The sequence below is a fragment of the Centrocercus urophasianus genome, unplaced genomic scaffold (genome assembly GCF_019232065.1).
Source record: "Centrocercus urophasianus isolate 14NV4802_14NV808 unplaced genomic scaffold, USGS_Curo_1.0 seq_12, whole genome shotgun sequence".
Taxonomy (NCBI): domain Eukaryota; kingdom Metazoa; phylum Chordata; class Aves; order Galliformes; family Phasianidae; genus Centrocercus; species Centrocercus urophasianus.
This window is the reverse complement of record NW_024884364.1, coordinates 54,292,391-54,307,709: the sequence shown is the minus strand read 5'-3', so window position 1 is coordinate 54,307,709 and position 15,319 is coordinate 54,292,391. Positions and strand designations below refer to the sequence as shown.

General features: G+C 37.2%; 1 protein-coding gene across 1 annotated transcript in view; it reads right to left on the bottom strand.

Annotated features, from left to right (window-relative positions):
- OCA2 (OCA2 melanosomal transmembrane protein) overlaps positions 1-15,319 on the bottom strand; it is a 232,421-nt gene that overhangs the window by 163,590 nt on the left and 53,512 nt on the right. Inside the window, exons 9-14 of the mRNA XM_042810547.1 lie at positions 15,198-15,269; positions 14,438-14,503; positions 13,379-13,435; positions 12,236-12,360; positions 9,192-9,330; positions 1,877-2,009 (exon numbers count right to left, since the gene is read on the bottom strand). Of these exons, the coding sequence (XP_042666481.1) occupies positions 1,877-2,009; positions 9,192-9,330; positions 12,236-12,360; positions 13,379-13,435; positions 14,438-14,503; positions 15,198-15,269 (592 nt within the window). The remainder of the gene's footprint in view (positions 1-1,876; positions 2,010-9,191; positions 9,331-12,235; positions 12,361-13,378; positions 13,436-14,437; positions 14,504-15,197; positions 15,270-15,319) is intronic.

Here is a 15,319-nt window from a genome sequence, read left to right as displayed (position 1 = left end):
GCTCCACATCATGATAGCTGAAACAGAGCAATGTATTGTCATGCTTCCAAGGGACAAAGTAGCACATAGCTAACATGCAAGAAATGTAAAAATTTCAGCTAAAAGTAAGAAAATGTTTTTGGGATCAGGGGAAAGGAGGCAGAACAGCAACATTTGTTCCTCTGTCACTCGTATTTTTATTTTGTCTAGCGTATTCTATTGGGAAACAGTATACATACTCCGTTTAAAATTCAGCTTACTACCCTAATTCTATCATATATTCCAATATCATAGAACAAGATGCAGTTCTGTGAATTGAAAGTCGCACTCAAAAAAGTCCTCACAATAGCTCAGAATTTGCTTATGCCTTTCATGGCTGAGTTGCTCAGACCCTTTTTTTGTTTTTTGATATACTGTGCTTCAAGCCTCTGTAGGTAAATGGTATTGCTGAGGAAGAAATGTACACTTTTTCTTCTCTACAAGTGCTGAAGTTCAGTTTAAAAGCCACTAATTTAAAGACACTGGTAACCTACAGCATTGAAATCAGTATATCACTTTATCATCAGAATTACAGTATTATTTGTTCTTAAAATTAGTAGTTATCTGACCTCAATATTCTACGTAACCCAGAAAAGTCAGAAAAAGCCCAAGGAACATAACAAGCTGAAACAATCTTTGGACAATAATATGCCAGGTAAGTCTCACATATCTTACTTAATCAGGGACAGGACGAGGGAAGGCAGATATTCAGCTGATTAGAACAGCTGTTTCAAACAAGCCATTTTGAGTGATCACAGAATCATTACCACCTGAGATGGAAGAACCCCTGAAAGCACCTTGGAACACATTATGCTCCTTCTGGAAATCCAAATTGCTCCAGCTACCTCCTAATGAAGTCTGGGTTTGTCACTTTTTCTTTCCATTTCACATAAAATTTCAATGGAAAAAGAACTGCTTTAGCATTTACTATAATTGAGCAGCTACTGATTAGCTTTGCAGTAAAAATGGAGTTGCTGATTATGGGAAAGGACACATGGTACACAATTATAAGACTGCTACATCTGAACATACTAAGATGCAAGTAACAATGATTACCAGGAGATTAATTGAGGGAAATATGATAGTCCCTAAAAAGTGAACAGTGTTTCACTTGCAAAAATATGCCAGTGAAAAATTTGTACTACTCAAGGTAATCCAACAGTGATTTTATATATTTGATTTCTTAAAATAATTTTTTTAAAAAGCTTATGATTTTATAGATGAAAGAAAATATGCGTCTATCAGATTGATCAAGACTTTTTTAAACAACTTAAGCGAGAAATATAAAGGAGACACATTTAATCATTCTAAATTACAGAGATGGTAGAACAGATGAAGTTAAGGGTGGGAAAAGTTGAAAAAATTATTCCACTCTTGAAGAAACAACCTTCACTGAGTGCAAACCAGGGAAAGATTGATGAAAAAATCCAGTGGGAGAAAACCAACAGTGAGGGGATGGCATCAGTGTACTATGCCTGTTATAAGGAAAATCCAGCATATTTCTGAACCTAAGCTGTAAAATCAGCACCTTGAGCACATGGTCCTTATACTGAGAAAGAACACCTTGGTGTTCAAGCTTTTGCTTTTAAATGTTGGAAGATATCCCCTAAATTTTGGAATATGTTTAATAGTTTGTGTCAACACCTCAAGCTTAGTACAAGAAAAAGAAATCCATTTCTAGAAGCCAGAAAATATCATGATTAAAATTACAATTATTAGTAAAAGTAGATAATGAGAGTTTGAAGGAAAATGGGCACTTCCCTCTGAAGACACCGTAGAAGGCAGTGGTCAGTTTGTGTTTCAAACATATTCTTATTCAAAGTAATGCTTATAAATACATTTTAATGCTCATTCTTACCAACGATTTCACTCGGCTCCTTATTATACAGTTTTTTGTTCCAGTAAAGAAGTCCAAGAAAAGGAAAGGAAACCAGAACAACAAGGCAGATTCCAATAAACATATGTCCTGTGAAGGCTGCAAAATCCAATCCCTGGAAATGCAATTGAAAACCCAAATTAAAAATCAGTTACTTTCCTATAACACCTACAGGGAAAAGTATTCAACTGTATACACTTTAGAAATCATCAATAAATACAAAGCAATAAAGTTCCCTGTACAGTACACACGGCATTTCATCTGTTTCAAGGAAAATAACTACATTACAATGTAATTCAGAGAGCTCAAAAATAACATTACAAGTTATTCTGATGTACATTTAGGCTACCTAAAACAGATGAAAAAAAAAAAATCACTATAATCTCTATAATCACTTAAATCACTCTACATTCATTTTCAATCATATTGAATCACAGGAATAGTTAAATTTTAATGGCCAACTTTTTGTCCTAAACAGATAACAATATGTATTTTACAATAAGCCTATCAGAACCAGGATTTCACATAAGAAGCAAGATGGTGTTTTTTGTTTAAGAAAAAAAATAATAGTTTTCAGGCAAGCACAATTAAATAAATTTCAAGCACGAATACAAACACCTGGGACATAAGACTTAAAAACACCGAAAGTACAAAACAGTTATACCTAAATCTGACTGGAAAAAAAATGTTATCTTCTGAGTAACAAAATGACCAGAAAAAAGCTGGTTGAGGAGCAATGCAGTAAGGTCAGAATATTCCCAACCTACAGTTACCAAAACCTGAAAAATTACATTTGCACCTGACCTACTGTCAATAACCAACCACAAATCTTCCTTAATCTGGCAGCAACATGTTCACATTGTGAGAGAGAACACCTATTTCCAGGCAGAGTATTCTCTGCAGAGATACTCAGGCATGAATCTAATTGCTACTATTGGAAAGAAGAAAAGAAATAGGAACCTGAAGATTACTTGGAAACTCTGGAGTTCAAGCTGGTGACATTCCCATGATATGATAATAGAATTTAAGTTCAATGTCAATTCTATTAACACAGTCACTAAGATTTACAAAGTCACTTGCTTGGAAGTTCTGAATATCAAGAAACAATTTTAAAGCAAAACAATTGTGCTTTGTTATTAAAGTTCTGCAATGCAGAAGCTTCTCAAACAAAAGATACAGCACAAGAAACGTGCTGCTTAAAACCTACAAAACTAATTTCTCTATGGGAAGGAGAATCACATCAATCTCAAAGGCAAACAGAAACAATGAGGTTAATAGGAAGGTTTGACTGATAGTTGAAAGGAATTGAAATGTGATAGAGGTCACAAACTCTTAAAAGTCAGAATTAACGCAGTTGATGACACAAATGAGCCTTTAAGAGTGATTTGCAGACACCAACATGAGAGAAAAAAAATGTCAGCCTAATTTTTGACATTGGGAGTTTTTAACTTTAAAAAGAGTATCTGCTCTGAGATACAAAATTTTGTTGAACTTCATAATATCACCGCATTGATTTTTCTTGTATCTGAGGGTTTTGAGAAGCAAGAAAAAATTATGCTCTGCTTTGATCGCAAAATAGCCTTCCAATTCAGCTGAAACAAATCATTTTGTGACATGGAAAACATTTATGGAAAGAGTTTGCACAGAGATATTGCTCATGATAGCGCAAGGCTGGATCCAATTCTCTTCCCATACCTCATTCCCAACTTTCCTCCTCATTTCGTACTTCCAATGATCCTCAAGAGTCTGTGCACAAAAATGAAACCTGATGGTCATTAGCACCTTGTAAAACTTGTACCCTGTACATGAGGAAGACTGCCACCAAGTATAATCCTTTTTGCTCCTCATGCTAAAAGGGCTCATGGTGGAAACCAGTTTGCTGCACATTCTGGTGCTTGGGGCTGGGTGCTTAGCACAGAATCACAGAATGGCCTGGGTTGGAAGGGACTTCAAGGATCATGAATCCCCAACCCCCTGCCACATGCAGGGCCACCAACCTCCACACTTAATACTAGACAAGGCTGCCCAGGGCCCCATCCAATCTGGTCTTGAACACCTCCAGGGACGGGGCATCCACAACCTCTCTGGGCAGCCTGTTCCAGCACCTCACCACTCTCTGGATAAAGAATTTCCCCCTGATGTCCAACCTAAATCTCCCCTCCCTCAACTTAAAACCATTTCCCCTTGTCCTGCAGCTATCAACCCTCTCAAAGAGTCGATTCCCCTCCGGTTTGTAGGCTCCCTTTAGGTATTGAAAGACTGCAGTGAGGTCACCCCACAGCCTTCTTTTCTCCAGGTTGAGAAGCTCCTTCAGCCTGTCCTCATAGGGGTGCTCCAGTCCCCTGATCATCTTTGTGGCTCTCGTCTGGACCCTCTCCAACAGCTCTCTGTCTTTCTTGTACTGGGAGCTCCAGACCTGGACGCAGTACTCAAGATGGGGCCTCACAAGAGCAGAGTAGAGGGGGACAATCACCTCCCTGTCCCTGCTGGCCACCCCTCTTTTGATGGAGCCCAGGATACCATTTGCCTTCTGAGCCACAAGGGCACACTGCTGGCTCATGTTGAGTTTTTCATCTATCAAGACCCCCAGGTCCTTCTCCACAGGGCTGCTATCAGGGACCGCTCCTTCCAGTCTGTACAGATGCCTGGGATTCCTCTGGCCCAACTGCAAAACTCTGCACTTTGCCGTGTTGAACCTCATCAGGTTCACCTAGGCCCACCTTTCTAGCCTGTCAAGGTCCCTCTGAATGGCATCCCTTCCTTCTACCATGTAAACCGCACCACTCAGCTTGGTGTCGTCAGCAAACTTGCTGAGGGTGCACTTGATACCATCATCAATGTCATTGATAAAGATCTTAAAGAGCACGAGTACACAGACTATGTTTCCAGTACACAAAATATGTTTTCATGACCAGAGAAAGTAGATTTCACACATTGCCAAATAATTAGCAGTTAACTGGCAGAGTCTTGGAGAACTTTTAGAGATCATTTCTATCTTCCAAAATGGAAAATAGAGAATAGGAAAGGGAACGGGATGAAGAGGAAGGAGATTATCAAAGCCACAGTCTTGGAATGTAGTGATGCATTGCTGTGTTATTCTGACAGAGAAACCATAACAACAGAGATCCCTGGGCTCCTTGCTGCCGTGTTACAAAGGATTTATGTTGTACTTCAGACAGAAGGGACATAGAAAAGGATCCCAAGACTGTGGCACACTTCATCAGTGGCTTTTGCTCCCTTGCCCACTCTCTAGTAAGGACATGCAACATCTACACAGAGCAAATATTCATGCTCCATGTGTTTTTTGTACTGCCTGAGTTCTCTGCACTGCTGGGGCTAAGGTTCAGCATTTATAAAAATACTTTAAAGTGCTCCACATTTGCTGCATACAACAAAATGTCATTTTCATAAAGATTTTCTGAACAATAGACTGAAATAGAATTGACATGCACAATAGGCAAGAAATACTTTCTTCCAGGGGATTTCAATCCATCAGATAAATACAATGCATGCCTCAAATGTCCCTTACTTGAGGCTATGCTGATTGTGTTAAATTTCTGCTGTTCTCCAGACAACAATGAAAATCTAAAGATTTCGTTTTAACAAAACAAGAACCTAAAGGTTCCACTGCCTACAGACTCAAAGCTGAAATACTGGGCATCTTTCTATGCTTTATGGTTTTAAATACAAAGTCAAATATATCAGTTTCGCCCTAGGAGGAAGCGTCATTCTGTTTTCCTTAAACACTGGCTTTCTTTCATCCTGGTCTACTGTGGTTGTTTGTCCAAGGACATGGGGGAGGTTGGGGGCTGACTGATTTTGGAGATGTGAAATCAACTTCTAGTAATTCAGACACTGCCAGAACAATAAAGCCATTTCATAGCAAAGAGAAAACAAAAATTATTACTAGGTGCAGTAATTCAGAGGTCGACAAATGCTGGGCTTCTACTCAGAGTGCCCTTCATTAAATTTTTTAAAGCCAATAAAATGAGGAAGAGTGAAAGTGATTTATTATTTCTACGCTGGATTAAACATTCCTTCCAGCCGAGTGACTGAGATTTGTGTTGTCTCAGGAGGAGCTGCTCATGATGTTGCTGAGACAGAAATCACTGATAGTCTAACACAGTTACATTAAGGTATCTGAGATATTGATGAGCACCGCTTTTTGTCCTGCACTGTACTCTTTAATAATCACTACATGCAGAGATAGGAAAAAAAATCTGAAATCTGCCATAAAGCCATACATTTTATTTCATGTACCTTACTTAGGGTTTCATCTTTCTTGAGAAAAGAAATCAATGAAACACTGACAGAAAGAACAGGCAATTTACAAAATGATTAAAAGTTTTACCAAGCAAACTCAATAAGAATAGCCTAATAAGCTATGGGAATCCATTTCACAATCTGCTGGAGCCTGAAATACATTAACAGATTCATACATAGGATTTTCTCTCTTCTATTGGTCAGAATTATCTACTTCTATTCATAGATTTTTGGCACCATAATTTGCCTTGAAATACCAACACCAACTAATATTGCAGCATGCTAAATTTCAGCACAAAGATTAAAAATCTCTTTAATGCAGGACAGATGATCCTGATGGCTGCCCGTTTTTTGGGGAATTCATGTCAAATGGCAACTTTGAGTACAATGCTGAATGTCCAAAATCTTTTGAAAACATCAGATAAACAGCACAAGCTTTATCACACTTCATAACAACACTATAAATAGCCAGAGTCCTGTGAGAGAATACAATCCAGTGGTTAGCATAAGATAAAATTATCCTTGCTCTTATCATTATCACTTTTAGATATATTAAAGCTTGATACACTAGTAGACACCTCTTCACCATTCATTCTCTTAAGATTCTGTAATCACATCCTAAGCTTAGAGCCCAAGTAATTTCCAATTTCAAAGGTATGATTGCAGATACTTGGGAAGTACCCAAAGACAGAGGACCTTTCTGAAAGCAGTGAATGGTTCGAGCTGATTTGTGCCATGCTATGTACATAAAATGGAGTTCCCAAAGTATGAAGCACATATCTCTTCAAGATAAAAATATAACTTTTGTTCATAAAGTCCTAAAGAGGAAAAACCAATTGCAATTTTCTGCAGGAAACAGGAATAGACCCTTCAAATAATACTGCATGAAATATTTCCAAAACATCACTAAAATAAACAATTGCATTCAAGAATTTTTACCCCTGAAACACTCAAAAAAAAAAAAAAAAAAAAAAAAAATTTTACTCAATACAAATATAGCAGGTATTCCATAAATTTTAAATGCAGGCTTGAGTTTGATCCTATATCTCATCCTCACAGCACCTGTTACTAGAATTAATTTCCTAAAAAAAGACAACATCTACATTATATCTACTGAATAAAAGGAAGCTTGCTAATGAAGATGGACAAAATCAGGAACAGAGAAATCAGTCCAATAGCAGAGACTGCAGGAATCCAGATGATCCTTCCCTGCCCTCACTCTTGCTTTAGCGCTCTACCAGGCAGATCTCCTCAGCCATAAGCAAAGGGGACAAAAATAGTGAAGACAGATGAAATACCACCTCAGAGCCAAGGATATGTCTTTGACCTTCTCTCATTTAGATACGGAGATGTAACATATGAGAACACAGAAAAGAAGAACAAGTCTCATGGTTCTGTCTATTTTCTGACGCCTTTATTTCTGTGGTCCAACTCAGATCTGAAAATACTCCAGAGTTAAAATGCTTGCAAAGTTTTTCTGCTTGTTTCAAGTACAGAATTTGGAACTCAGTATTTGTCAAGTTTGCTACAGTATTTGTACATCTGAGTCCTCCTAAAATTATCAATACCACGTTCAAGTAAAATAAAAATTGTTTCCTTTCAATGTGATGGCTTAATTGCTTCCTGTGTTTGTGGCCCCTGCTAAAGTTTCTATGGAAATGATGAGTTCCTGAGTTTTTTGGAAAATGACCTCTGTGGCAGGTGCTAATTATTTTCTTTTAGAAAAGACAAGTTGAAAAAATTGCACTGATTTTATGTTTAAAAATATAAAAATTAGCAATCAGATCTTTAGTGAAGAATATTGCAGTCTCCAAAGTCACAGTTCAACAAAACTAATTGCAGTTACCTTTTAAATATTTTGAGAGTAAACATTTAATTAATTCAACACTATTAACTTTCAAAGACATTTTCCAACCTGGACAGTATTTAAATAATTTGAGTGTACGCAGTTAATTAGAAAATAATATTTTTAACACAACAGAACTGTTGTGATTAAAAAAAACTGACTCAATAAAAAACCAAAACAAAACACTTTTATAGAAAAAACCCACATTCCTCTTGCACAGATATTTTCATACTAGCCCATATACTAGCATCAAATTCCTTTGAATTTATGTATGGCATTAGTGACAAAGTTATTTGGCGTTTATGAAACCTGTATAAAATAGAAGACACCTGCTTGGTGGCTTGGTGTCCCTACAGGATGGAGAGGGCCATATAGGTGGGAGGAGATAGTGTGACCAGCACATTTCAATTGGCAGGTGTCTGGAGTGTTTCTGTTCCACTCAGCACCTGGCACCGTAAACTTCCCTTTGGTACCAGTCACCCAGTAAAGTGAAGAAACAATTTTATCCATAAATGGAAGAGGCAAGAGAAGGAAGTTAGAATCTCCCATTGTACCTGGGGATAGCACTGGGAGGTAGAAGGTGGGAGACAACTGTGCCCATGCTGCATGCAGAAGCCCCACTCAGCTCTCCATATCCCAAAGGGCCATGGTTGGAGGATAAAGACATCACCTGCAGCTGGGCTGCATGTGATAGGTCTACAGGAGTAGTGTCACCTCTCATGGTGTGGGGGTGGTGTGCACGGACAGTTATACCTGGTTTTAAAGTCCTAAGAAGGAACTGAGTGATCTCAATATATTTAAATTTTGAGAGAAAACTCATTCTGTACAAAAGCTTTAGATTTTCATCTTCTTTCTTGTATCCATTTCTTATTTTTCGAAACTTTCTGCATTTACAGCCTTCCATTGTTTTTATTCCTTCTTCACTTTGTCACTGACAAGGAAAATCCCCCAAAATAAAGAAAGGAAACCAGTATTCTCAGTCTGTATCAAAAAGTCTATTCTTCATCACAGTTTTGCTCCCAGAAGATCACTCTTCTCTGTCTGATCATCCTAATAAGAAAGAAATAGTGTGGCAGGACAAATTGTTTGTGTTCTGTTCATATGGCTGTCTGGGGAATAAAAGGTTCATCACAGCATAAATCAGCATCAGAACTTAATTTTAGCAGAAAAGCAGCTTGCAGTACCCACCTGCCTCCTCAGCTCCTGCTTGGAAACAATAATCACATTTGGAGGATCCCCAACAGCTGTGGCAGCCCCCCCAATATTTGTGAAGATTACTTCTGCAATCAGGACATGCCTTGGATCAAGATTTAGTACTTCACAGAGCCTGCAGTGTAAAGAAAATGAAATTAACATCTTACCCTCTGATCAAATTCCCTTAAATCTTAAAATCTATACAATTTACAAAACAAAGTTCTTCCAATGGAAAAACTGCAAGATGTTAAAATTAATACATCTGCATGCCCGTGTTTGTTGTGTATGACTGAACTTTAAATTTTATAAGCATTTCAGTAATTATAGAACTATCAATGTAAAATATGCATATATTTTACATTTATAACGCAATAGTCAATGGCAATGAAATTGATGTGCTTAAAAAAGCATTTAATTAGAAGTAATTAATTATCCCAAGAGTCAGGCTGTACAGAGAATTGCATTTCAAATTTAAAACCATATTCACAGTGTTATACACTTTCTCAGCCATGGGCCTCAGGTCACACCAAGATATGGGTAACCACAAGCTCTGCACTCATCCTCAGTTGTTGATTGTCATGTGGGGAGCAGAAGCAGAAGACAGGATATCTATCAGCCATGATTCATATATCAGAGACCTGTTTTCAGCCTAGCTTTACCTGGTTAATTCTTCTCCCAATTTTCCCCATTCCCTAAAGCCTGATGGTAAGGTGTGAGGCCAGGGTGATTTGGGACTACATGTCCTGTACTCACTTCTGACCACAGTGCAGGAAGGAAAATCCACTCTGCTTTTCAAGGGGCCGTTCAAAGGTTTAAATTATTGCCCCCTCCAACTTAATATGGGATACAGAAAAGGCTGGGCAGTGAGCTCTCATCCTAAGGATCTCATTCCTTGTAGCACTGCCAGTCATTTCCCTGAAGGAAGAGTTCAGCTTTATGGCTCTAAGTCTATATTATTAAAACCTATATTTCAAAGAGAAAAGTGTTGCACAGAAGCTTAACTTGATACACTTACCTGTCACCAGGATTATCAATTTAAAAACTGGAAAAAGCACTGTCAGCCAATACAAATGTCAGTACATAAAAAGTCCAGAACGAAATAACTGTACAAAAACTGCATTTATTTCCCCTAATAGTGTAAAATTATGCAGTTGAAGTGTGCTGTACAGTAGAAGTAGCCCAATTGTAACCGTTGTGGCACTATACCACAACCATACTTGTACGCTGATCTTCCTCACTCCTTCTTTTCCAGTGTTTGTAAAGTTAGCTTTCCTTTAGTGTTTGGTTTGTCTTTTTGTTGTTGTTTTTGTTTATGTGTATGTCCTGTTGTTGTTAGTGGCTTTTTTTTTTTTTTTTTATGAGTCCAGTGGTAACTTGAAGAATTAATCTCTGACGTACTCCAAGCAAGGCCAATCCTGAAGTACAGCACAATCCCAGTATGCAAACTGAACCAGTCGACTGAACTTTCTCAGCACACTTACCCCAATTATATGATTTCACATGTGAATAACTATAGCCTTTCCCAGTTCCCAGCAACAAAGTATCTTGAAAATAAACAATAGCTGAGAATGTTAGCTATTAATTATCAGCCTACTGCAAAACACGGAGAGAAACAAGCATCATGTTTTACATCTTATTAGTGACAGTCTAAATCCTTATATGCACAGAATGAGTGGCATTTTCTGCAGGCTTTTATTTCCACGGCAATGGCAGCACAGCGTGATGGATCAAAGCTTTAGGCTGAAGACAATGGCAGTGAGAAAAGATAAGAACAGAAAAACTGATTCCCACCATGAAGTTTCAGAATTACATAATTTCAGAAATAGGCAACTACTGGCTTAGAAGAGAGAGAAAATTATTTTTGCTTTGGTGATATTTTGCAACTTTGGTGTTACAAATGCATTTGGCATAAAATAGAATAAATGCTACAGTAGCTCTGCATGTGAAAAGTAGTTCATAATGCATTGGCATTTGGCTTTCAATTCATTCCCAGTTGCATTTAATACAAAATATCCTGCAACAGAGATAAATAAAACTCAGTGTTTAGTAATCGCTTACTGTTACAGGTGAAATCATTAATCGGAATAGGGCAAAGTGCTCTCTTCAAAATATAACCAGACAAAAAACAAATGAAGCTTTCATTTACGGTTTCCCTATCCAGAATAAATTGCACTTGCAATTTTATGTGTTTATTTTTGTGGTTTTTTTTGTTGTTGTTTGTTACTGTTTTATACTACCTCATAAAATAGGACCATATCCTAATAGAATTTTGTGTACTTTAATGTGACAGTAACTGCAAGTATTACATCACTTGGGATCATCTTAATCTCGTAGATCTTTCAGAAACTAAACCAGGTTAACTGGACACAGGTTAAATTCATGTTAAGCAGTACTTATAATTACACACTCATATAATGTAATTGCAAATCTGGTGCTATTAATTTACATAATCCTAAAGTAATTAAGTTGCTGTTCCAAATATCTAACCTTACATCATGAAATTGGTCTGCAACTGTACCAATGTCATAATCACCAGTAGGGAGAAAATTCAATTTCATATTCAGAAAGAAGACTTCTACTTGAAATCTGGAAGTATTCTAACCCCCACTAAAAGGGCTAAACTTCAGAAAAAAGAAAAAAAAATTAAAAGACAAAATAGTATTTAACCACTAAAGAACAAGGTAGCTTTAATTAAAAATATTCTCCCTCCTTCCAGGATGAAACAATATCACCTGCAAGGGATTAGTGGTACAATATGCTATTGCAGTTCAGATATGGAGACAAATCATAGCGATTAGCTGCCAAGGCAACTGCCAATGGAACAGGCTTCAGATATATACTCATCACCAACACTGAAGGAAAACGGCAACTCATCACTTTGAAAAAATCAGCTCTTTACCCTCCTAAAATAGGCGTATTTGAAGTTTTGATTTCCGTTTAGATGACCAAGAAAAGTCCAAACAAGCATGTTTGCACATAGATTTACTACTGATTGCTGGCTGTAAAACACTAAGTCCAAGACCATAACAATGAAGTACCTTATGGTTACTGGAGTAAAGAGCAACATTGTGGTAACGTTGTCCAAAAATGCAGAAAGAATTGCAGCAATAAGGCACAGAAGCGTAATCATGGCCCACACCTTGCCTCTAGAGAATCGATAAGCCTGATAAAAACAAACAAATAGCATCAAAATCAAAGGGCTGGAATGTTCCATCTAACTTTAGAAAAAATGACAGATAAACAACCTCACAACAGTGAAACAACAGTGAGCTCAGAGAAGCTCCATGCACCTCCAGCAGTGCCCTCTCTAATATTAATTAGTTTAGCAGTAAGACAATTCTCAGAAGTAACCAAGCAGAGGAAGAAACAAATGTGAAGAGACCCCATGCTCCACTGCCAGACACAAAGGGGGTCTGTGGTAGGAGCAGGGCTGAGTTCCCACTTTCTGCCTTTGAGGCTGAGTGGATTAGTATGGTTCAGCCCTCCCACCACCTCCACACAATGGGATACCTTTCCTGTCCTCAGAGAAGCACTGACAGGGCAATACAGCTTGGGCACCTATCCACCCACATTTTCTTTAGGTGTTCTTTGCTCAAAGCAGTCTTTTTTATTGCTTTTGTTTTATTTCTTTCCACAGTTCTCAAGAAAATTAAGTTTTGCAGCAGGTGAAGGAGTTCCTCAATATAGGTAATACTTGCTTTACAGCCAATCCATCAGAATTACCCTTTTCATGCATTCTTTGGTTCTACTGCTGTGCAAAGGTCTGTGGTCATTTATCATCTGTGATTGTAAAACTGATTGTTCCCATATTTCCTCTCTCCTACTGCCAGAGATAAATAAAGATTTTAGCTACAGAGGAACTACAGTCTTGGGGAAGTTAGTGGGATAATTCAGCTCTATATTGTTTATATACTTGTGTACCCTACTGGGGGCCTTTGCCTTTCTCCAGAAAAAAAAAAAAAAGAGGAAGAAAAAAAAAAAACCCACCTGAATTGCCTTAAGGGCTTCCTTTCATTCCTGAGAGATTTTTTCAAAATTACAAGATGACCACTGTCACTTGCAATATGATAGATGTAAACTGCCCAAAAAAAGTTCCTATTATACCAAGTCATATCACAGAAGATCTTACTAAATACTAACAATTAATTTAATAATAATTAAGAGTACTAAAACAAACCTACCTTTACTGCACAGTAATCAAAGAATCCAGTTTCTGAAAATATGGCCACTAAAACCATCTACCAAAAAATGAAGAAAAAAAATAATAGTTTGCAAATATTATTACACAAAAACAATGTGATGTACTTTATGTCCCTAAAAAATGTCTTTCATATTTGACAAAGTTTTGAGAATCTAATCATCATCATATCAGGATATCCAGTACAGCCGTCAGACACCTCAAATATCATCATATAGTGAAATTTTGTTCTCAATATAAACAGTCTCTAAATTAGTCTGGTTTAATTTATTTGTTATGACTAAGTAGGCATCATACATGAAAGATTCAAAGTATCTCCCTTATGTCATCAACCAAGGTAAGACAATAACTGTGAGTTTTCAGCAGTAATGCACTACAAAGTACGGAAGATACCAACTTCTGCACGTTCCAACATTTCTGGGAATTTGCCAGTCCATCCAACTTTGCCGCCAATAGATTTTATGGGTTTTTTTTGCTTTCTTTTTCTGTGGGCAGGACAGCAGGGTGGGGAGTATTGTCAGGAAATAAAAAAAGGCTCAGATTGTCAACAGATAGCAGCAATTTTGTCTGCATACACTGTGTATTCCATGTTAGAGTTAAACCACACTTTTGACCATAAATAGTTCTGGACAAAAGTGATTAAGATAATGTATTATTATAATCTGATCAAATATTTGTCCTCCTTTTCGAGTCTTCTCTTTTTGGTTCCAAACAAAGCACTGAGGCAACAGAAGACTTTTTTTCCAGCTAAGTGTGTTTGGGGAAGGTTTTGAGAAAACAAAATTAGTAAGACAAGTGATAATACTTGGCACTTAAACAGGTCTTTCCTATTATGAACCTCAATTATATTTTTGGTATGTTATCACAATTTTACAGAAGAAAAAAAGAACCTGAATCCAAATTTTCAAAGGTCCTTTCAGAGGTCTGTTCATAATCCTTTTGATAAACACCGTAAGGAATAAATTTTCATCAGAACAAATCCATCTAGATATTGAATGTGAGAATTTCAACATATTTAGAGCAGGAGATATATCTTAATTACCATTCCAAACAGTAGTGCCAGTGTCTCATAATCAATCCACTCTACCACTTTGACCATACTCGGCCTCTGCAATCAAAAAATACAATTACCAGTGAATACCATGGTGCAGCTAACTTGTGATTAGCTATGAAATACAAACTCCATTTAATTAGTGAGTCATTTAAATAAGCCACGAATGAAATTAATAAGCACTCCTTTAAGGCACACCAAAAATCTCTTATTATTTTATTACTATTTTTACTTCTACTACAACTAATTAAAAGTACTGCAACATCCTAAGTGAGTCATTATCAAAAGTCTACATTAAGTTCTTGGTTTATTTATCTATTTGCTCCTTACATAGCATTACAGAAATAAATGATAACAGAATTATATCGTACAACCCAACTTTTCTTTTTCCTTAGAGAACAAAAGCATATAGCTTTAGCTGCGAACAAGCTGGGGGGAATTTAAAGAAATGCAGCTTGATTGGTATATTAACATCACTGAAAATAACAGTGTTAAAGTCTGAATTAAACTGAAAATATCTGTAATCAGCTCCCTATAAATCAGAACAAAATGTATCAGTTGACTTTTCTCCTCTCCCTGTCCATACCCTAAGTTCTTCTGTTTTCCCTGTGATGTTTTTTCAACCCAATATCTTCCCTACCATCTCACTCTCTTTAAAAAGACCACTGCGTCCATTTGCAACATAACACTCTCTGGAATTTTTTATATCATAGAAAGAAACAAACTGAGTACTTCCAGTTCAATAACTTACCTCCCCAATAACAGCTAATGCAGCCAAAGCTGCCAAAGAGCCTAGCATCGCTGCAAGAGTCCTGTGAACGATCTGCAAGAAAAGAGGCAATCAAAGAATCCTTTTAGCATCTCCTTATTACT